General features: G+C 43.2%; 1 protein-coding gene across 2 annotated transcripts in view; it reads left to right on the top strand.

The window, feature by feature from the left end:
- TRPM4 (transient receptor potential cation channel subfamily M member 4) overlaps positions 1–21,894 on the top strand; it is a 56,728-nt gene extending 34,834 nt beyond the window's left edge. The window contains exons 14-25 of one of the 2 annotated variants that reach the window (XM_061589763.1): positions 366–511; positions 1,613–1,725; positions 2,756–2,854; positions 4,852–5,208; positions 5,922–6,054; positions 6,636–6,810; positions 8,392–8,560; positions 13,684–13,865; positions 14,953–15,085; positions 17,768–17,840; positions 18,074–18,170; positions 20,252–21,893. In XM_061589763.1, coding sequence (XP_061445747.1) covers positions 366–511; positions 1,613–1,725; positions 2,756–2,854; positions 4,852–5,208; positions 5,922–6,054; positions 6,636–6,810; positions 8,392–8,560; positions 13,684–13,865; positions 14,953–15,085; positions 17,768–17,840; positions 18,074–18,170; positions 20,252–20,256 — 1,682 coding nt within the window. In that variant the 3' untranslated portion in view covers positions 20,257–21,893. Of the gene's footprint in view, positions 1–365; positions 512–1,612; positions 1,726–2,755; positions 2,855–4,851; positions 5,209–5,921; positions 6,055–6,635; positions 6,811–8,391; positions 8,561–13,683; positions 13,866–14,952; positions 15,086–17,767; positions 17,841–18,073; positions 18,171–20,251 lie in introns of both variants that reach the window. The other variant, XM_061589764.1, reaches the window with a different exon arrangement.
- Positions 21,895–22,427: the final 533 nt, after the last annotated feature.

Raw genomic sequence — 22,427 nt, 5'->3', positions numbered from 1 at the left:
ATGTAGACCACCTGAATGAAACTTATGGACCACTGGACTTAGATCTAGTGTGGTTCACCATTCAACATGCTGGAGTTGGACTGAAACTCCTGATTTCAAATCTGTCCTCAGCTATAATCTTATTGGCGGTTTTGCCTGCCTCTGTTCACTGTTCTGTAAAATGGGTGAATAAATGTCATTATTGGATAGCAGAGAGGATAGAGAAAAACATTTTGTACTTCAAGAGTGATATATCAGTGTTAAGACTACTACATTAGCGTAATGGCTATTATAAATGAGGTTGATTTGTGGGAGATCCTTGAAATTCCTTGACCTTGTGCCCCCAAATATGCCCCTCCTCCTTACTCTTTCTCCTCCAACTCCAGGTGTGTTTGGTGAATGTTACCGTAATAGTGAACCACGGGCCTACAAACTGCTGGTGCGCCGTTCCCAACTGTGGGGAGGAGCCACTGTCCTCCAGCTGGCTCACCAGGCTGATGCCCGTCTCTTTTTTGCCCATGATGGCGTGCAGGTATGGCCACGTGTATGTTCAGAGCACTAGATTGCTGCAAGGATACTAATTGTTTGAATGTCTCCTACAGTGTTGTGGCAACATTGGACATTCTATTCTGGATAAGGTCTTTTTCCTTTTAAGAGTTATTAAGCAAGTAATATTCAGCAGGATCAATAGCAAACGTATAAAAGTAGGAGCTGTGTCTGGGGAGCATCTGCATGGCTTAAAGCTCTTAAAGTGACAGAATCCCCATCCAAGAGGGAGCATGTCAGCCATGTCACATGACCGAAATATGTCATCCAAACTGGACCAGTGCAGACTGGAAGATGTGTGTTCAAAAACCTTGGGGCAAACCTCCCTGGATCTAGTAGCTGTCTTAGGGGCAGTGCTCAGTGGAAGAGCATCTGCCTTGCAAGTTGCACGCAGAAAGTCCCAGGTTTAATCCCCGGCATCTCCAGGTAGGGCTGGGAGAGATTCTCCATCTGAAACCCTGGAGAGCTGTTGCCAGTCAGACCAGTGTTATTCAATCTTGGATCCCCAGATGTTGATGGACTACAACTCCCATCATCCCGGACCATTTGACCGTGCTCTCTGGAGATGATGGAAGTTGTAGTCCAGCAACAGCTGGGGACCCAAGGTTGAAGAACAGTGGTGTACCCAATACTAAGCTAGATAGGGCAATGGTCTGATTCAATATAAGGCAGTTTTCTATGTTCCTAATTTTAAATGGTAGGCTTAATGGCCCTATGAGGGCCCCCGTCTTTATGTGGCAATTCATATTACTTCCCTTACTTCAAAATGGGGTAAGCCAGCCCTAGTATGTTTCAGAGCCCTCCTGCTCATTCCACTGAATGGGGCTCTGGACTTCCGCCCCAAAGTCCTTCCTTGATGGCTCCACTGCTTTGGGAATTCTGTTCTTGGGCTAAAACTCCTTCCTCAGAACTAATTCCTATTGACTTTAATGGCTTTGACTTCTAAGCATGCATGCTTAAACTTGTAGCCTGGATGGGAAGAGCATTGTGTAACACTACACATATTTAAATGAATGCTAATAACGGAAAAAAATGTTGAAGGGCCCCAACCTCCTCTGCTGACTCTCTTCTGTGTTCTCCCCCACAGTCCTTACTCACCCAGAATTGGTGGGGGGAGATGGACCGAAGCACACCCGTCTGGCAGCTCCTCCTCACTTTCTTCTGCCCCCCTCTCATCTTGACCAACCTCATCACATTCAGGTAGGTGCTGCTGGGCATGGCGTGTTTCATCACAAGGCCAGCCACAGCACTCAGGCAGATGGGTGAGGCACGTGCCATGATTATTGTTATTGTTATTATCATCATCTTATGAATAGGGATGGAGGAGAAGTTCAGATCAGGTTGCATTTAAGGGTGAATCTTTCAAATACGCACTTTCTGAAACGACATGAGAACCGAAACACAAGCCATCCTTCAAAATGCACACTTCTCCAAAGCTTATGATGCAATTCTCCAGCCAATATTGACCAGAATGCATATGTTAGGGAAACGTGGGCATAAAAATGAATATACTGATAAAAATAACATACAAAAATGCATTATATTAGGGGCAACTGCTTGCAAGAATGTGCATTAGTGAAAACTGCATAGAAAATGTGAGGAGAAATTCACACTAAAATGCTGATGAATTTTCAGGAGGATTTTTTTAAAAAAAAAAATGCAAATTGCTGCAGAAATGTGGAGAATTGAATTTAAGACTGGAAAAATTAGAACCTGAGAGAACCTAAGTGGACAGATCCTTCCATCCCTACTTATGAAGCACCTTAAATTTTCTAAGTGCTGTAGATAGTCCCTACCCGCAGGGTCACAATCTAATTGACATGACGCAAAAGGAGAAAGGAATGGGCAACAGCTACTCCTCCACTGGCTAATGGGTAGAGCTACTGAATGTCAGAATTTGCTAGGATGGCTTCTCTACAGAGGAAAGTGCGAGCATGTGCAAACAGCTCCCTTTGCTCAGTAGCACTAGTTCTCACTTTAGTGGGGCTTTCAAAAGAAAACACTAGGGAAGCTCAGCATACTGGAGTCGCCCTTCCAGGGAGGATTGTGGGATTTCACCTTCTGGAACCTGGGAGACATGGGTTCAAATCTCAGGTCATCAGGCCTGGATTTGCTGGCTACCTTTGGGAACTTGGGGCTGAACTTTTACACTCCCTTTTGGGGAATCAGGATGACACCCCGATCCTGACTATGTTTACTCAGAACTTGAGTATGACTTCACTTTTGACAGGGCCATGGATGATGACCTCCGGCTGGATCCCTCAGGCCGGATTGAGCTGGACAGCCTTGACACGGATGTGAAAAGCACCATCAGGGACATGCTGTCTGAGTAAGGGAAATGGTCATGTTCTTGGGAAGGAGGTGTGAGGAGTGGGAGGAGAGATCATAACTTTCAGGGCTGCAGCCACAATGCCTTCTCGCACAACAAAGACACCCCTAGGAGCCAATAAACATGAAATGGAAGAGTTAGCTACCGAGAAGAGTCTTCTCGGTGGCTGACTCACCTCCTTTCACTCTGATTGGCTCCAACTGGCAGGTGAGGTCAAGGAAGCATGTTAGAAGACTCTTCTCAGTGTCTAACACACTTTCCTTTCATGCTGATTGGCTCAGAGGATGCTGGAGACATAGGGACTCTTTTTTGCTCCCAAAAAAGTAAATGGTTTAAGACCCCCCCAAGACCCTGGATGACTACATCCCTGGAAAACACCTTTCATTTGCAGCACTGATATGGGTTTCAGAATTCAGCTTTCCTTTCTATGGGATTTGGGTTCCCTTGTAGAATATTGGGTTTTTTTTAAAAAAAATTACTTTTTAGCCCACACAGCCCAAGGCTTTTAAACACAGTTGCAGGCATGTCAGAAATATAGAAACACTTGGTCAGAATTGTGTGATTTGTACTCCCTATTCTTGAAGAAAGGTTAGGAGCTACAGCCGGAAGTAGAGGCATTCAAAACTGGGGTAATACTGAATAAATGAATTGGCAAGATTAATCAGTTGCAAAGTCTTTTAATTTACTTGATTAGGCAGTGTGCATGTGTGTGTGATATTCAGTTTTTTATGTTTTTATGTTTCTTACAAACATTTCCCAACATAAAACTAATGTCACCTTATAATAATTGATTCTGAGTTTCAGTGTTTCAAAATAAAATATCATACAGAACGAAATTACAATACCATTTGTATCATTTGTAATTCAGTAATATGAGAGCATTGGTCAGGGGTCTGATTACTTTTGCAAGGCGCTGTGTGTATATAACACACCCACACCCACATATATATGCACCTTTAAATCAGTATTATACCACAGTTATGGCTTCTCCCAAAGAATCCTGGGAACTGTAGTTTGCCAAGCATGCTGAGGGTTGTTAGGAGGCCCCTCACAGAGCTACAGTATGTGTGTGGTATAGTGGTTAGAGTGTCGGACTGGAACTTGAGAGACCAAGGTTCAAACCCCACTTGACCATGAAGCTGACTGGGTGACCTTGGGCCAGTCACTGTCTCTCAACCTAACCTACCTCACAGGATTGTTGTGAGAATTACAAAATAATATTTGTACACCACCTTGTGCTATTTGGAGGAAAGGTAGGATATAAATGGTATAATAATAAATAAAATTCCCAGCACCCTTAACAAACGACAGTTGCCAAGATTCTTTGGGGGACGTCATGACTGTTAAAGTGGTATCAGAGTGCTTTAAATGATGCTATGGACACACTTGCAGTTACACTGGTTGTGTTGTGAATCTGAGGACCCACATCAGTCAAACTCTGCCCTTTTTACTGAAACTCTGGGATTTTTTTAGAGTGGATGTGTTTTCCCTTCAAGCCAGCCACACACTGACTTCAAAACTGTTTGTTCCATCAACCAAACAGTTGTGATTCCAAAGTGTGTCCAATGGAAATGTTTTGCTGGGGGTGGACCAAAAAGGTCTGACATCAACAGTGGGGCTGGTGGTTGGACTCGATGGCCTAATAGTCCCCTTCCAACTCAATGATTCTATGAATAAAGATGAGCACAGCTGGATGCAGATTTGTTTCAAACCGCACCCAAACAAAATGATTTTGCTGCTTTTTAAGGGGCTAGCATGTAATCTTATTTTATGACAAAGCCTGACATACATGTGCATCATAAAAGCAAAGCATGTTTTTAAGCTTCTTGTTTCAGAATTAGCTTTTGTCCATATGTAACTTGAATTGAGTAATTGACTAAAACCCATATGGTGGATCAACTAAGTTTTCTTTATTTGGGAGCAGCTCTAATTTGGGACTATCCCATAGAGGACTCTCATCATCTCTTCTCATCCTCTCACTCTCTGCCCTGTCCCAGCAATTCGGATCCTCCCTCCACGTCTTCAGCTCGCAGGTTCTGGCTACGACGGTGGCATCAGTTTTGGGTGGCTCCCGTGACGGCGTTCCTGGGCAACGTGGTGATGTACCTTCTCTTCCTTTTCCTCTTCTCCTACGTCTTACTTCTGGATTTTGACCCTCCGCCTCCCAAAGGCCCTTCCGGCGCAGAGATTGTTTTGTACATCTGGGTCTTCACCCTGGTCTGTGAAGAGGTGCGCCAAGGCTGCTTTGTGGGTTCTCATCCTTTGCCACTGCGGATACGCCGATACTTCCAGGACACTTGGAACCAGCTTGACATCACAGCTCTGCTGCTCTTCATGTTGGGGCTGGTGTGCAGGTGAGGCTGGGCTGCAGCAGAGATGAGGACATGCCAAAAGAAAGCGTAGAGCCCTTCACTTTCTACACATGACTGCTGGCTGTAGGCCTGGAGAACCTGTGGCCTGATGCCTAATTAACAAACTTGACTACAGCTCTCACCATCCTTGACCATTGGCCCTGCTGCTTGGGGCTGATGGGAGTTGGAGTCCAGCAACATCTGGAGGACCACAGGTTTCCCATCCCTACCATAGGCCTTCCTGAAAAGCCAAGAATCATGCTCCATGAACACGAGAACTACATGCTGCATTGTACCAAATCAGACTGCAAGTGAGGGATCACATATTCGAATTTTCCTCTGCACTAAACAAACATAGCAAACCACGGAGAAAGCTCAGCTACATTACAGCCCTTCTTCCTGATTTTCTGGTTGCAGTGAGGTTTTGATTTAGGGGCAACATTCAGACATACAACCCTGAACCTGTTGTCTGAAGTGGCATAGTCTAACATTAAAATGGTTAGGAGACAGAGTTCTGGCAAAGGGCTTTGCATTCAGACAAGTTGAGCCATAGCCTCTTTCCATTTGGGGGTACACTTCTGTGCTACTCTTTTTACTGTAAAGCAGATTGTGAGGCTGGGTATTTACTGGCTCTGGAGAAGTGAAAAGGGATGGTTTGTACGCAGGAAAGAAAAGATTCCTTTCCTTGGTTTCTTACCTCACTGTATGCCTGACAGGCTGTTTCCACAGACATATGAATCTGGACGCACCATTCTCTGCCTGGATTTCATGGTATTCACCCTTCGTCTTATCCACATCTTTGCTGTCAACAAACAGCTGGGGCCCAAGATGATTATTGTCGGCAAGATGGTAAGCAGATGTATATGTGATGTGTCCATGGAGTGAATCTGCAAATAGAGAGCCTTTGAGCATGCAAGAGTGGCTGTCTAAGCTGGGATTTTAGGATGAAGTGCAGATATGGATCAGGGATGTGTATGATGAATGGTCGAAGGACTCTGTGCTTAACTGTGAACAGAATATGTAAAATGTAATGAACGTGCCAAGAAAGAGAAACTGAAACCATAAGTATGTGTGAGTGGTCAAGAGATTTTGGACCATATGTTCCTCCTGTTACAGGAAGAGCAATTTAGAGACAATTCTGAGAGGTTTGGAGACGTTGCTGGGTTTGATTTGTTTTATGCATATTTATGTTGCAAAGATTACTTCCCTCTCGAACCTTCCGTTCTTCACATGCTTCATCTTCTTCACATACTTCATCACCACACAGGCAGATTAGTTTCCTTTGATTAATAGACTTCATTACAATATTTAGATAGAATTGAAAACTGATTCGAGTGAGCAGAATTTATTAAAACACCTCCCCCTTTCTTTTCACAAAGCTCCTGTATGTCAAAGTGGTCATTTCTGCTCTCTCCATCATCTCTGTTTAGATGAAGGACGTCTTCTTCTTTCTTTTCTTCCTTGGGGTATGGTTAGTGGCCTACGGGGTCACCACCGAGGGGCTGCTCCTCCCACATGACCGACGTCTCCCCTGGATATTCCGGCGTGTCTTCTACCGGCCTTACTTGCAAATCTTTGGACAGATCCCACTCGATGAGATTGATGGTGGGTGTTCTAGGGGGCAGAGGCTTCCTTTCTGGACTCGCATCCAGCTTGCTGTATCTCAAAAAGGATAGTGCAACCACAGAGAAAATAACAGGAAAAGGCAACCAAAATAAGGTTTTGGAGGTCTTTCCCTATGAATGATTGAGGCCTTTTGGTTTATATACTGCTGAGTTTTAGATGCTGAGGGACAAGGAAGAGGAAATGATTACTGCCTTTATATGCCCTGCTTATAACTCTGGTCCCAAGAGGCATCTGGCTGGACACTGTTGGAAACAGAACTAGAGGAAGCTGTGGTCAGATGATCTAACAGGGCTCTCTCCAGGTTTTAATCAGCCAGTGTCTTTTTTTATCTCCTCCTTTTCTGTTTACACTCATAACAAAGCATGAAAACAACAAACACTATAAATACATCAACAATACATGATTATACATATGAAGACAAATTCAAAACAATTTCATAACAAATACGTAAGAAAAAGCACATTTATTATCATCATCATCATCCTGCCCTTCCTCCCAAAGGAGCCCAGGACAGTAAACACACAAGCGGTAAAACAATCAAAACATCTAAAAACAATTCCAATACAGATTCAGACGTTAAAAGGCTTGTTGGAAGAGAAGATCTTCAATAGGCAGCGAAAAAACTAAGAGACAACACCTGTCTAATATATAAGGGAAGGGAATTCTGAAGGGTAGGTGCAATAACACTGGAGGCGTGATACTGTGCGGAACAGACCTCCTGGTGATATGGTATCTGCAGGAAGCGCTCACCTGCAAAGTGCAGTGATCAACTGGGTATAAAAGGGGTCAGATGCTCTTTCAGGTATCAAAAGAAACAATTCATTCATAATTCATTTCTAACAGGAGTAAATACACCCTCTGCCCTCAGAGATGGTAGCAGCAGAACAGGCAAAGGGAGGCAGGGCCAGTCCGCAGTCCCAGGTGTTTCATGATCAGGGTCAGGCACACTCTGGCCTAGATGGCATGGTGGCCAAAGCAGCAGCAGCAGAATTTTGTACACTAATAAGCTTGGTAAGCAGTGGTGTAGTTGTTGGGGGTCATAGACCCATTACTTTTTTGGGAGCAGGGTCCCAGCCAGGTCCCTATGTAAGAGCCAATCAGCATGAAAAGGGAGCATGTTAGCCACTGAGAAGAGTCTTTGCCCTTTCATGCTAACTGGAGCCAATCAGAGTAAAAGGAGGTAAATTAGCCACTGAGAAGACTCTTCTCAGTAGCTAACACACAGCCTCCCCTTTGCTGATTGGCTCCTAAAGATGTCTGTTGTAGTGGAGTGTGAACTCATGAGATGACAGGGACAGCAGGAGAAATGTGTGAAAGTGGAAAAGGGGGCATGGCTGTGACAGAGTGTGGAGTGACTATCATGAAGGGACCCTGCACTTTGGAATTTAACAACATACTACTGTCGGTAGGGCAGGAGCTGCAGAGAATTCCAGGTCTTTGCTTCCTGTAGTGGTGGTGCTGGATCAGTGATAGATCTGATTTAGACAGATTTCCTCAGGTATTGCAGAAAGTTGTACTCTAAGGATCTTAACCTCATTCTTCCCTTCCACACATCCCCAGCTGCCTTGATTGCGGCATCAAACTGTACCTACGACCCAGTGGCCATCTTGATGGAAGACGCCAAGCCTTGCACCAACACCTATGCCAACTGGCTGGTGCTTACTCTCCTTGTGATCTTCCTGCTAGTAGCCAACATTCTGCTTCTCAACCTGCTCATCGCCATGTTCAGGTAGTACCACCAACTGTCACTGATGCCTGTGCCTATCGTGAATGAGTGTGTACCGAGCAAGTATACAAGGTTTTAAAGCAAGTATGCACCATAACTTGTCCACATACATGAAATGTGTATAAACAATAGGCATCAGAAGGCGCCTTATACCAAGTCATACAACTGATCCAACCAATCCAGCATTATTTACCCTCCAGCATTTCAGGCAGAGGTCTTTTCCATCACCAGCTTCTTGATCATTTTAATTGATGATGCCAAGGACTGAACTTGGGACCTTGAGTTTGAAAGATTCCACTGCAATCCATCATCAGTAGAAGCCACGTACAGGCTGTAAAAAAACCTCCAAATGGAACATAGTGATCTGCCTTATATCTGGTTAGAATATTTGTCTATCTAGCCTAATATTGTCTATATAGACTGGCAGCCGCTCCCCAGAGTTTCAGACAGGGAATCTTTCCCAGCTTTACCCAGTGAAGCCAGGGATTGAACCTGGGGCCTTCTGCATGCAAAGCACAAGCTCTAACATTGATCTATGGCACATATGATATCATTGATCATATGACCTGTGGCATACTTATGAGCCTGTATGATGCAGCGAGTGGGAGAAAAAAATCACAGGCATTAGAGTGTGTGTGTGAGTGAGTGTGCAAAAGGTCCTACATTCAGTGAGCATGCACAACAGCTGTTTAAGGGATCATTGTGTGCGACTCGTGGACCACACTGATTAGATGGCCCTTGTGTCAGTCATAAAGCCACTCCCTCATCCTTCTGAGAGCAGGGCTGTGCACAGCACTTATTGGGCATCCCTTAGGTCAGTTTATTTATTTATTTATTAGTTTTATTAGTCACCCATCTGGCTGGTTGTCCAGCCACTCTGGGCGACGTACAGAATAAAAACATACAAATACATTAAAACATTAAAATCTCAACAGTAGTAATAAACCTAACTCACCCCAAAAGCCTGTCTGAAGAGCCAGGTCTTCAAAGCCTGGTGGAAGCTCATCATAGCGGGGGCATGACGGAGATCGTTTGGGAGGGCATTCCACAGAGTAGGAGCCACAATAGAAAAAGCCCTCTCCCTAGTCCTCACCAGTCTTGCTGTTTTAAGTGGTGGGATAGAGAGAAGGCCTTTTGAGGCTGATCTTGTTGCGCGGCATCCTTTATGAAGCTGGAGGCACTCTTTCAGATAAATTATGATAAATTCAGATGTTATGAAGCCACACCTTCTTAGATCAGATTTTTAATCTGAGAAAACACTTTAAATAAAAGCAAGTGGAAAAGAGAATGTTAAGCAAACATTTCACCAGATAACCATGAGAAAAATAAAATGCAAAAAGAAAAAAATTGACAGATCTCCTGAAGCTTGAGGAGAGGGGCAAACAAGTGCAACGAGGTATAGGGTAAATGACTACAAAAATGATAAAAACAATGAATACAAAAGTTTTTAAAAATTAGGTCTAAATCACAAGTTTCAAGACATTAGGCAAAACTCAAGTAATATACATCTTAAAATTCGTTAAGTAGAACCCGTAAGATTTCTCCTATGAGCTATAGCGGCTACACAGAATGAGGAGACCTTCATAGTGATTTGATGGTCCTGATCGGCCAGTAGGTGATATACAAGGTCAGTCTCAGGACCCAAGTGAGGTTTAGGCAAATTTGGGGAGATAAAATTAGAGTGGAAGTCCAAGTAGAAAGGGCAGTGTAACAATACGTGGCACACTGACTCCACCTCCCCAACCCCATAAGGGCAAACCCGTTCGCAGAGGGGAACACCCTTATACCTACCCTCAAGGAGTGCTGAAGGGAGGACGTTAAATCTCGCTAGAGCGAATGATTTCCTGTGCTTAGGGATGTGCAAGTTTGTTAAATAATTGGCAGATACAAAAGGTCTCATACTGGTACAATAATAAGAGTAAGCAGAGTAAGCAGCGGCCAGGCTCAAGTTATTTTGAAGTTCTATGTCTTTAAGATGTTGGATAATGGCTATTTTTGCCTTTGAATAGCCTAGAGACCCAACCACCTGGAGCAAGAATCCAAGGGCCTCCAATTTTTTAGTCATTACCTGCTTCCATTTGGACTGGAAAACATCCACCAGCGTCAGAGGGGCCAGTCCAGTAGGGACAAGTAACAACTTCAGCCAGTAGCTGAATCTGTGCATACAGGCGCGGGTCTCGATTAATAGGGTTCCCAGTTCTAAGCGTAAGGCCACGTTGGAGACACAACTAGGGACACCCAGTATCGACCTCAGGAACTTGGATTGGATAGATTCCAGCGGGGCATAATTACCACCGCTACAGATCTGAGTCCCATAGAGTAGTTGAGCAATGGCCTTGGCATTAAATACCTGTACAGCCGAGGGGACATATTGGCCGCCTTTTGTATGGAAGAATGAAAGCAATGCCTTGACCGTTCTCTGAGCAGTCTCAGCAGACCTATTCAGGTGCGCCTTCCAGGTGCCCGAGGAATGAAACAAAATTCCCAGGTATCTGAAAGCTGTGACTTAGTCGATAAGGTGATTATCGATTTGCCACCGTTGTTTACGTCTTCTTCTGGAGAATACTAATACCTTACATTTGGCATAATTGATTTTTAGTAGTTCTTCTGTACAAAAGGAGGCGAGCTCTCTCAACAGACAGCGCAAACCAACGGTCATTTGAGATAATAGGACAATGTCATCAGCATACAGGAGTGAAAACACATGCCTCTTCGCCAAGTTGGGGGGGTGGGAATTTACCCCCTCCAGCCGTTTAACTAAAGAGTTGATATAAAGATTAAATAAGGAGGGTGCAAGAATGCAACCCTGTTTCACTCCGTTAAAAGTTGGAATAGGTGCAGATAAGTGTCCGGCTCGATTACATCTGACCCTTAGGTGGGTCTTCTCATGTAGACAATGAATTAAGCACAGCAGGCGTCTATCAATATTCGTGGCCTATAGTTTTTCCCAAAGTCTCTCCTGGGGTATAAGATCGAATGCTGATTTAAGATCGATAAAAGCAGTGAAAAGTGCTCCCCCCTTGTGGGAGGAATATTTTCTGCTAAGTGCTGGAGGATGAGGCCCTGGTCGACGGTAGAGCGCCCTAGTCTGAAACCGGCTTGTTCGTCTGCCAAAATATTTTCATTCTCCATCCAAGTGGATAGCTTCTCAAGGAGATGGCTAGCATATAGTTTGCTGATGACACTTAGCAAACTAATAGGTCTATAATTTGATGGATCCGATCTTTTACCTTTTTTATAAATGGGGACAAGAATGGCCATCCACCAGTCCTCAGGGATACAAGCGGATTAATCGATAACAGTAAACAGTGCCGCCAGAATGGGCGCCCACCAATCTATGTGTTCCTTGAGGAATTCCGGAGGGACATTGTCAACACCAGGCGCTTTGCCCATCTTGAGCTTGTTAATAAGTGCTGTTATTTCAAAGGTAGAAACTGGGGGCCAGCTTGGTAAGGTATTAAGCTGTTGATATTTTGGCTCTTAGCAAAAATGCCAGCAAAGTAGGACTCCCACTCACTAGCCGACATATGATAATCAATACACAACGGTGCAAACTGGCACCCCCTAGAGACCAGCCTCCAGAAAGTTCCAGAGTCTTTTTGTCTGGAGGCTTCTATTAAGCTTTGCCAAGCTTCTCTTTGGAAATGTTTCTTTTTCTCTTTGATTAAGATTTTATAACGTCTTTTGATACCCAGGTATTCTACAGGCAATGTTGGCAAGTCGCAAGCCCTATACCTCCTATAGATTTCAAAAAGAGTATTCTTCAATAGGACGCATTCCTGGTCAAACCAAGGCTTAGAGACCTGCACAGTAGCATGAGATTTTAAGTGATTTTTAAAATATAAGCCATTATTTAGAGATCTCAATAATTCTTGAAACAGTAAGGAGATTGACTCGGGGGCAGTTTCGAGTAAAAACCTGCCACGGAGACTAAGACTGTCTGCGGAATATAAGAATTTGGACATCTCCTGTGCTAGAGTAGGAGTCCACCTAATACAGGCGGCTCTTCTCTCCACCGCTAGATTATACATTGGTTCACAGACCAGTGATGGCTTCCCATTACTCAAGCTAAGAGTGAGCACCAGGGGAAGGTGATCACTCTCAGCTCTTATATCTACCTTACAGCTAATCACACAACTTAGCAAATTGGATGAAACCAAAACATAATCGATAGTAGATGCCCCGTAGCACGTTACATAGGTGTATTCGCCATGGAGATCTCTCACCACGCCTCCATTCAACATAACCGAATCAAGGACGTGGATCATCTGTAAAAGGCAAAGCCCGGCGAGATTACAACCTTTGTCCTTAGATTGCATGAAGGGAAGAAAATGAGGCAATTCCACAGCAGGGGGGACAAGATGGAAATGTTCATACAGGGCTATGTCGTTGTGACCCGTCCTTGCATTTAAGTCCCCCGCCACGATAAAATAAGCTGAGGGGAACTTGGCCATAAGGTTGTTAATGTATTCCTCTATCTTAGACGATGTCTCTCTAACTAATAATTTTTTAGTTTTGGCGGGGAGGTAAACATTAATCACCACAAAAGTATCGGAAAACAGGTTAAATGATAAAGCGAGAGCAATATCCCCCAGCCCCTCTACTCTCGTCTAACATATACCAAGTTTGGTTGAGCTCAGTATTGCCAAACCACCTTTTGGGCACCCACCCCTGGTACTGGGAGCTGCCTCGAGTGAATGAGTTACAAAACCGCTTAAGGCTAATTCCTCAGTGAGCCAAGTCTCTTGGAGCAATATAATGTTGTAGTTATTAAGAAAAGTAAGGAAAGTGGGCTCAGAGCACTTGTTTAACCAGCCCGCCACATTCCAAGAGATTATTGAGAGATGATCATCTACCCGTGCTGCCTTATGTCAATGAAAGGAGCAAGGTACGTTGCTAGTGATATCCGGGTTTGCCACAGGAACTCTGAGGGGAGATTGTACAATGCCTGGGGTAAGATGTGTGAGTTTTTGAGGAGCAAAAGTGGGGAAGCTGAGTTTGTCCTGCAGCAAAAAAAAAAAAAAAAAAAAGGCCTGCATTATCTCCGGTTTTTAGGTATATCCTTTTGTGGCTTACAATTACCTAAGATATTTCTATCCCACCCTCCCCCACCCCCTCAACAACAGCTACACATTCTCCAAAGTGCAAGGCAACAGCGACATCTATTGGAAATCCCAGCGCTACAACCTGATCCTGGAGTATCACAGCCGCCCAGCCTTGGCCCCACCCTTCATCCTGATCAGCCACCTACACCTTTTCTTCAAGCGCCATGTCCGCAAAGTGAAATCATCAAAGGGACGAGACTTCCGTGAGTGCTGTGGAGAAAGGCAGGCGGGGCAGGCTGGGTGAAACAGAAATTATTCTCCAGAATGGGAGATGGCACAGCCGTCCTTTCCCCTGTGCCCACTATCATACCTTCTATTCTTTTCTGCACTCTCATAAAAGCCATGGTGTATGCACACCTCTGGCTAAAAGGCTTCAGCTCCTTAAACAGTACAGTCCATGCCTACTCAGAAGTAAGTCCTCTTGAATTCAATGGGGCTTACCTCCCAGTTAAGTGAGATTAGAATTGCAGCCTCTTTTTTCATAAAGCAAGTACCCCATTGGCTTGGTCATAAAGTGGTTACCTTCTTCAGCTCCACTGTATAGTGCCTAACAAGACCTGATAAGTCAGCCATGCATCAGAATCTTTTGCAGCAGAACTGGAGGCCAAAGATTCAAGTTGCCCTGAAGAAGACATACAAAACATGTTGGGCTTAAAAGCTATATTTCTATGCACCTGGAGGATTCTTCCCTTTTATTGTTTGTATTTGATGCCTTCCCATTTAATGGTTTTGCTTGTTTGTTTTTATTCTGATGGCTACATGAAACCTCTAGGTTCAGAGTCAGTAATACCAACTGCTGAATACCAACTGCTGGGTAGCCACAAAGGAGAGGGCTGGTGCTTTCATGTCCTGCTTGTGAGCTTTCCAAAGGCATCCCATGAGAGACAGGATATTGGAGGAGAAAAGTCTTTGGCCTGATCGAGTAGAGCTCTCTTTGTGTTCTTATCCTAGAAATAACAGAATTAGAAGGAACCTCAAAGGTCATCTAGTCCAACCTTCTGCCAAAGCAGGAAGCCCATTGCTACAGCATCCCTGATAGTCCCCTACCTTCTGTATTATGCTAGATGTGTTTCCAGATGATACTAAATGATTCCAAATGGTTACATTTCATGCAATTTGTGAGAAGCTCCAAAATATATTTTTATTTATGTATGTGTACATTTATATCTAGTCTTTCCTGAGCTGAAAACTGTAACTGGTAATTGAGTAACTGGATTTACAGTGCACGCACACACACGCACACACGGTCTTTACTCTTCTCCTCTTATTTCCCAATTGTGTTTTGGGCAGTGCTGGAGCTCTCTGAGGCCCAAGATGGACGGCTGCTCACATGGGAGTCAGTGCAGAAAGAAAATTACTTAGTTGCTCAGGCCCGGCAGAAGCGAGATTGTGACACTGAGCGACTCCGGCGAACCTCTCAAAAGTGAGGATGTGGGAGTGGAGGCCAGGAGGAGTGTGGAAGGGAATCGGAGAGAAGAGGGTGGTATCGCATATACATCTTCTTTGGGAAGGAGCTATTTATGCATTCAGTTCACCAGAATGATCAACAACCGTTGACTGTTTTTCTTCCACACTAAGTATGGATGAATCTGTCAGTTCTGTTTTCTCTCAATTTCTCAGTTCTTACATTCAGTTTGCTACATTTCTGCATCAATTTGCAGATTTTTTTTTAAAAGGTCCTCAGGAAAATTCATCAGCATTTTAGTGTGCATTTCTCCAAATATACACTTCTTTATGCAATTTTCCCTAATAGAAGGCAAGTTTGTATATTGCATTCACTAATATATGCATTTTTATGTCCACTTTCCCTTAATATGTGCATTTTGGTACACATTATTTGGTTGGAGAACTGCATCAGAAAATTCAGAGAAGTGTGAATTTTGAAGGATGGTTGCATTTTAGTTTGCAAATCATTTAATAAGTATGAAATAGGCAAGTTCATGTTAAAATATGAACTGCACCGAATTTTTCTTTCAGCGCTGTTGCACACTATAGACAATTTTTTCCAAAGTGGCATCTACAGAAAAGGAAGGGAATGTAGCCAGGACAGGGAAAAGGGGTTGGAAATAGGAATGCTCAAGGATTTGGTTTGATCCACATTTTTAAGTGAACCAGCTTGATTCACACTTCCTGGCTAATGGCAGATCAGAACATAATTTTTCCTCTGTTTTTGCACTTCTCTGAATTTTGAAATGCAATTCTCCACTCATTTCATATTTTAGATTAAAATGTGTATTTTCGGATTACATGTGTGCAAAAAAATGCATATTTATACCCAAAAACCGAATTTTCTTGCCAAGTAAAAATAATTGCAGAAAGATGTGGCAACAGAACAGAGCAAATTATGAATGAACACGTGGGAAACTGACATGGACCACAAATAAACCAATGCTTCTGTTCCTAGCTGGAAATGGGAGACTGGTTCAGAGGGAAGACTGTTGTAGGTTTTGCAGTAGGACGAGGTGATGCCGAAGCATTTGGGCTGTACTGTGTGGGTGGGGAGTCTCTGTGTCAGAGGCTGGAGAGAAGGTGAGAAGGTAGATTTGAGAGAATAAAGAGGTGAGTTCACCAATCACCATCTTCATGTTGTTATTTACTGAAAACTAAGCACTGTACAAAAGTCAAAAGGAGAGACGCCCTGTCCAAACAGGTTCACAATCTAATATAAACTTATTTGGGGGGCAATTCCTATGTGGACACTTTAAAATCCCAGACTAGGGACAAATGAGAAACTTGCTTCAGTTCATTTTCAAGCCAGATCTACCAAAGTTGCACCACCTGAAACAATATGAGAACCAAAACGCTGCCATCCTTTGAAATTCGCATTTACTTGAATTTTTGCAATGCACCAACCAAACAATGTTTACCCATATGCATGTGTTAGGAGAAAGTGTGCATAAAAATAAATATAGGAGTGAAAATGACATACAAAACTGCATTATATTTTGAAACATTGCTTGCAGAAATGTGTACATTAGTCAAAACTGCCTACAAAATGTATTTATTTTGAGAAATTCACAGTGGAGAATTTTCATAAGGATTTTTAAAAAATCACAAATTGCTGCAGAAATATGGCGAACCGAATTCAAGATTGGAAAACTGAGAGAACAGAAATTGACATATCTTTCCATCCCTATCCCAGATTAACTAATCTAGAATAAATACTATTCCCAGTATCTGCCCTCAAATTGTTAATGAACATGGGAAGCTACCTTTGCCATGATAACTTTTGTTACCTGTGTCCTCCCAACCATTAGGGCCTTATTATTTATCTTCCTTGAGATCCAGTGTAGTTCAGTGGCTAGAAATTGGATGTGGAAAAACTCAGGTTCCACACACACACCTGCCCCCCAGCCATGAAGCTCACTGGGTGGGCTTTGAGCAAATTGGCCTTTCTTAGCCTCAACCCACCTGACAGGGTTGTTGTGTAGCTAAAATGTTGCTCTGAGCTCCGTGGAAGAATGGCAGAGTAGGATGCAAATGTTTTAAATAAAAACAAATGTTGGGTTTGGGATACCCAGTCTCTGATGTGGGTGCTGGAGTCTCAGAGACAAACTGGGGGTATACTTGAAATGTTGGGACATAGGGTTTTTAAGGGGAGTGCAAAATTAGATGACTGAGCTGGGAAAAGGTTGAGGGGCTGTTTAACTGTTTGAGTTTGTATTTTATCTTACATCAGGGACTCAGGATGGGTAATATGTCAGAAAGACAAAACGTAGTTATTTAGAATACCTTCCTTGCTAACCTTGACCCATATACACACCAGCTCCCATGTGTCTGCTCAAAAGGAAGGATCCAATACAACTTCCAAGATATGCTCAGGAAAGAACTCTGGCCATGCTCCAGTAGAAGGGGGTTCCCACCAATAACTCCACTCTAGACATATTCCTAACATCCCACTTTGTGCATGGATGTTAATGAGTTATCATTATGGCTTTTCTGAGAGTTTATCCAAACCGTTTTGGCATTCTTATCCTCGATCCCCGAGAATGGGATCCAGGCAGCCGTCAGAGAGAGTGGGAAGAATGGCAGCCAGAGAGGTGCAAGGGGTATGTGTGAAAAGCGTCCCTCTTGTTGTAACTCCCTCCCACTTCTAACCTTGCAGAGTGGATCAGGCCTTGAAGCAGCTTTCTGAGATCAAGGAATCGGAGCGACGCCTGAGGACCCTCGAGATGCAGGTATGAAGGATGGTGCTAAGCCGTTTGTAGGAAGGAAATGGGAAGCCACCTGGAGACAATAGGGGGCAGAGGCATTCAAAAGGGCAGCAGCTGAACAGTGAGGAGCTGCGAACAGAAGGGGAAATTGGGGGGGAGGGGAGGGTGTCCATACTTGTGCTGAAGGCCTAAGAAGATGACTTTCCAGTAAGTCCCACCAACTGAGATGGCATTTCTCCCCCACTTACTTCCACTAGATGGAGTACTGCACCAATGCTCTGTCATGGATAGCTGATGTCTTGGCCCAGAGCGACATAGCAAAAGGGATGCCGGCTCCTCCCACTCAGAAAAAGGGTAGGTAGACTGGTGGGTCTCAGAAATCCTTAGGTTGTCATCAACTAAGAGTAGAGTCATTGAAATTAATGAACCTAAGTTAGTCATGTCTATTAACTTCAATGGGTCTACTCTGAGTAGGACTAGCATTGAAAACCACCCTATGTGTATACTGACTTTGTGAATGAGCAAAGATCCCAGTACACTCAAACATAATACTGGCTATATAGATCTCTCTCTCTCTCTCTCTGTACAGAATCCCATGTTCATTTCTATAGGAGATCATTTCGTCAATGTCTAGGGCACTCAGTAAATTAGTGTGAGGTGCAGAGAGGGCAAGTAATTTGGGTTTTAGTACTGGGCAAGATTTCCATAATTCTTTGTAGACATCATGTTCTTTCTCATACTTCCATGCATACCACAGTGCCTCAACCATTCCCACTTCCTTTTCCCTTGCCAGTGAAGTGGATCTTAAGTTGAAGATAGATGTCATACTCTAAGAGTAATAGAGGAGGTTTGATACCCCATTATTTCCCTTAAAATAGATGTACTTATTTTCTATCCTGAAGATAGAATGTTTCAGCAGTTTTTCAGAGAGGTTTAGATTCAGGAAAAGTAGACTAAAAGTAGACTAGCATTCATGACATTGCCAACACACCTTTCCACCACACCAATCGGCAGTGGAATTTTGCAGTGGGTTTTAAATGTTCTTAAATAATAATAATAGTAATAATAATAATAGTAGTAGTAATAATAATACAAGGGAGAGGATAACTACATGTATGCATAAAATCATATATGCCTCTCTCTTTTATTTAAAAGCGGACAGCTGACACTCTGGCCACTTTGGCACAGGAAGCAATTGCTGATTAAATATATTTTCATCCAAGCTGTGTGCAAATGTGTACTCAATAAGCAGCTGCTGCACCCTGGAAGCATATTAGCTACCTTCTAGTCAGACTTACCTATTATTCTTCAGAGGTGAGCTGAGGGAAAACTAGTTCTGCTGGTTTGTATCAAAATCTGGCTGTGCACAGCACTGATTGCGTGGTGGCTATGAAGTCACAATGCCACCCTTCCTTCCTTCCATCCATCCATCCCTTGAGCAGTTTCACAACCTTTTAGAGATTGTTGGTGCACTTTTTTAAAAAAATGCATGAGGTGAACAATAAATTAAAGGCATTTCTGCGGCTTTAAAAAAAACACAGGACAGCTTGCCTGAAGCATGAGGGTGACAAGACTAATAACTGAATCAGTGTTTAAATAACTGTCTGCCTTTTGAAAGTGAAGACAGCTGGGAGCTAAGCTAACCTTGCAGACTTGCAGTAGAAAAAATGCTGACTGCTGTTTCAATCTTCATTTATATGCACCTCATCCATCTAGCAGGTGTGTACCCTTGTAACCCCCGTTTTTAGTTTTACTTACTTGTTTTTAAAAATTGGATTCACATTGCAAGTGAAGAGCCTGCTGTGGTCACTCTTTATAATGTTAATGTGCAGAGCTACCTGAAGGGCACAGTAGCCAGAAGCAACTGTGCATCATCCGTCTTCCTCATCCTTAGTCACTCTACCTTTCTCCACAAAGCTCACCTCTGACAGCCAAACTAGACATGAGGACATTAAATGTGTCTTGGAATTTAACATGCGAGGTTTTTTTAAAAAACAAAATGCAAATAGCATCAACTACTAGGGAACCTGCCATGGAGTGGAAGCTTAATCTTTTCATCCCCTGCTGTGGTCCTGAGGAAACTCCCTCCTTTGAAGATGCAGCTTGAATCCTACAGAGACTTCAGCTGCATATACACTGTACCTTGAAAGCCCATTCAAAGTACATTTCCCCCTCCCTCTCAAAGAAACCTAGGAGCTGTAATTTGTTAAGGGTGCTGGGAATTGTAGTTCTGTGAGGGGTAATTCACACTTCCCGGGATTCTTTGGGGGTGAAGGATGTGCTTTTGAATGGTATGGTGTGTACACAGCCTACACATTCCACTTTTCACCTACCTGCTAAACATATGTTGGTCTGCCAGTCAGAATGCAGTGTCCCCTGGTGGAACATTCTGCTATCACTATTAGAAACTCACATGCTAGTCTCTTTCCTTGCAGACTGAAATTCTCCATGGAACTTCCAAAAAGAACCAGCCCTTTCTGAAGAGAGAATTGCTCTGATCACTTGCCACTGACAAAACCCCAGGCATGTCTATGACTGGGACCTAGGTGAACTGGGAAGAGCTTGGGCTACCAGAGAGACCTTGCCATAGGTGATGGGCAAACTTGGGATTCCATGATGTCCCTCGCAATCTAGCTGTCAACGTTTTACAGTGGGATAGAAGAAGACCAAGAACGACCACTATCATAACCCACTTGCACTTGAAAACCCTGCTAGCTACACACCAGAAACCTCTCAGAGCTACAGGGACCAACATTCTTGAATTCTGAATTCCAGTTCCTGTTGAACCATTCTGGACTTCTTAAGCGTGGGATGAAGAATGAACTATCTCTCGGCCTTAATTTGTATTTCTACAATGGGAACAAGAATGATCTACCTCAAAGAGCTGAGTGACAGTTAAAAAACCCTAAGCACTTTACATGGTGGAAATGCAATTAAATGGATAATAATCATGTTTCATATGCATGTCAGTACATGAATCAGCTGCTGACTCCTTTTGTTAGATTTTGTTTGATGACATGCTAAAGGATGGGTAGAACACTCTCCACAGGAGCAGTTGGGAAGGAGCCACAGCTCAGTTGAAGAGCCTCAGCCTTGTGTGCAAAGTTCCAGGTTCAATCCCTGGCATCTTTAGTTAAAAGGATCAGGTAACAGATAAAAGGAAAGACCGTTGCCTAAGACCCTGAAAAGCCACTGCAAGTCAGTTAGCAATACTAGACTTGATGGACCAATGGTCTGACGTGTTATAAGGCATTTTCCTTGGTTCTTATGACAATCAGCCCCGTCTCTTTAGGTGCTCAGCCCACGCTGCCATGTGACTGCTTGCCATTTCATTCCTGGCTGTTTTGCAGCTGGCATAGCAGCCATGAGATCTCTACTGGCAGACTGATTGACTGACTGTTAAGGGCAACGTGTGGGATACCAGATTTATTTATTTCATTAAACATTCAAGACCAGCGGTGGGCAGAAAGGTGACCTTGACCCCCTAATAGGAATGGATAAATCTAGTCAATTTCAGTTCTCTGCATTTCTCATTTATACAATCTTAAATTCAGTTCTCCACATTTCTACAGCAATTTGTGGGGAATCCTCACAAAAATTCATTAGCATTTTTATACAAATGACTCCTCATACACATTTTATGACTTTTTGACTAACATACATGATTTTGCAAGCAATCTTCCCTAATACAATGCATTTTTGTATGTCATTTTCACTAATATATATGCATTATTATGGACATTTCCCCCTAATATTTTTGCACCTATCGTTTAGTTGAAGAATTCCATTGCAATATAGAAGTGTGAATTTTGAAGGACAGCTGTCTGTTGGTCTCTGTATTGGTTCTAGAAGTGCAACTTAGATCGTTTCTCATTAAAATGCAAACAAAATTGAATTTCTCCTCCATCCCTACTCACAGACAGCCCGCCTAGCTATTCGACATGCTGGGATTCTTGCAAAGAATACTGGACTGGCTGGACCTCGGTTGGATAATGCATGGTGATTCTGATGCTTAAGAAATAAATGCATACACAGGATCATGTAACCAAAATTAGTTAGGTTTTGACTGGTAAGAGGTCCTGACTATGCTCTCGTGCCTTGTAAATGTGGATTCTGTTGTTGTTATAAATTAGGCCACTTGTGTGGTGATTGAAGTTAGTCCACCTTTGTCCTAGAGCATATGCAAGACAGTTTTCAAACAGGTCAGGACATTCTCATCTCAAAAGAAAGACACTCTGCACCTGATTAAAGATATTTCATTCTGGTGGTGTGGAGGCTATGGATACCCTCAGAGACACTTAACCCAAGATGTCACAGTTTTAAAAAACAAAGGGTAGGAACCCTAAATATCTAGTACTTTCAGCATGCATGGAGACTTCTGGGTCAGTAGAAGAATGTAATTCTACCTCCAGATTTTATACTTAAAAAAAGAAGAAGAGGCAACCATATAGCAGAGAAAACTAGGATGGGACTCAGAGCCAAAAGAAACAGCCTTTAAAAAAAACCTTAAAGGCAATGGTTGTGGGGGTTTAACCCTTTCCATGTCATTTCTCAGTAGGATCATAGAACTCCCACAGCACCATGGGTTTGGGGGCTGAGCTCAAAGGCATA

Source organism: Rhineura floridana, chromosome 11 (genome assembly GCF_030035675.1).
Source record: "Rhineura floridana isolate rRhiFlo1 chromosome 11, rRhiFlo1.hap2, whole genome shotgun sequence".
Lineage (NCBI taxonomy): Eukaryota > Metazoa > Chordata > Lepidosauria > Squamata > Rhineuridae > Rhineura > Rhineura floridana.
The sequence above is the reverse complement of the archived record's forward strand: the minus strand, read 5'-3'. Positions and strand labels throughout refer to the sequence as shown.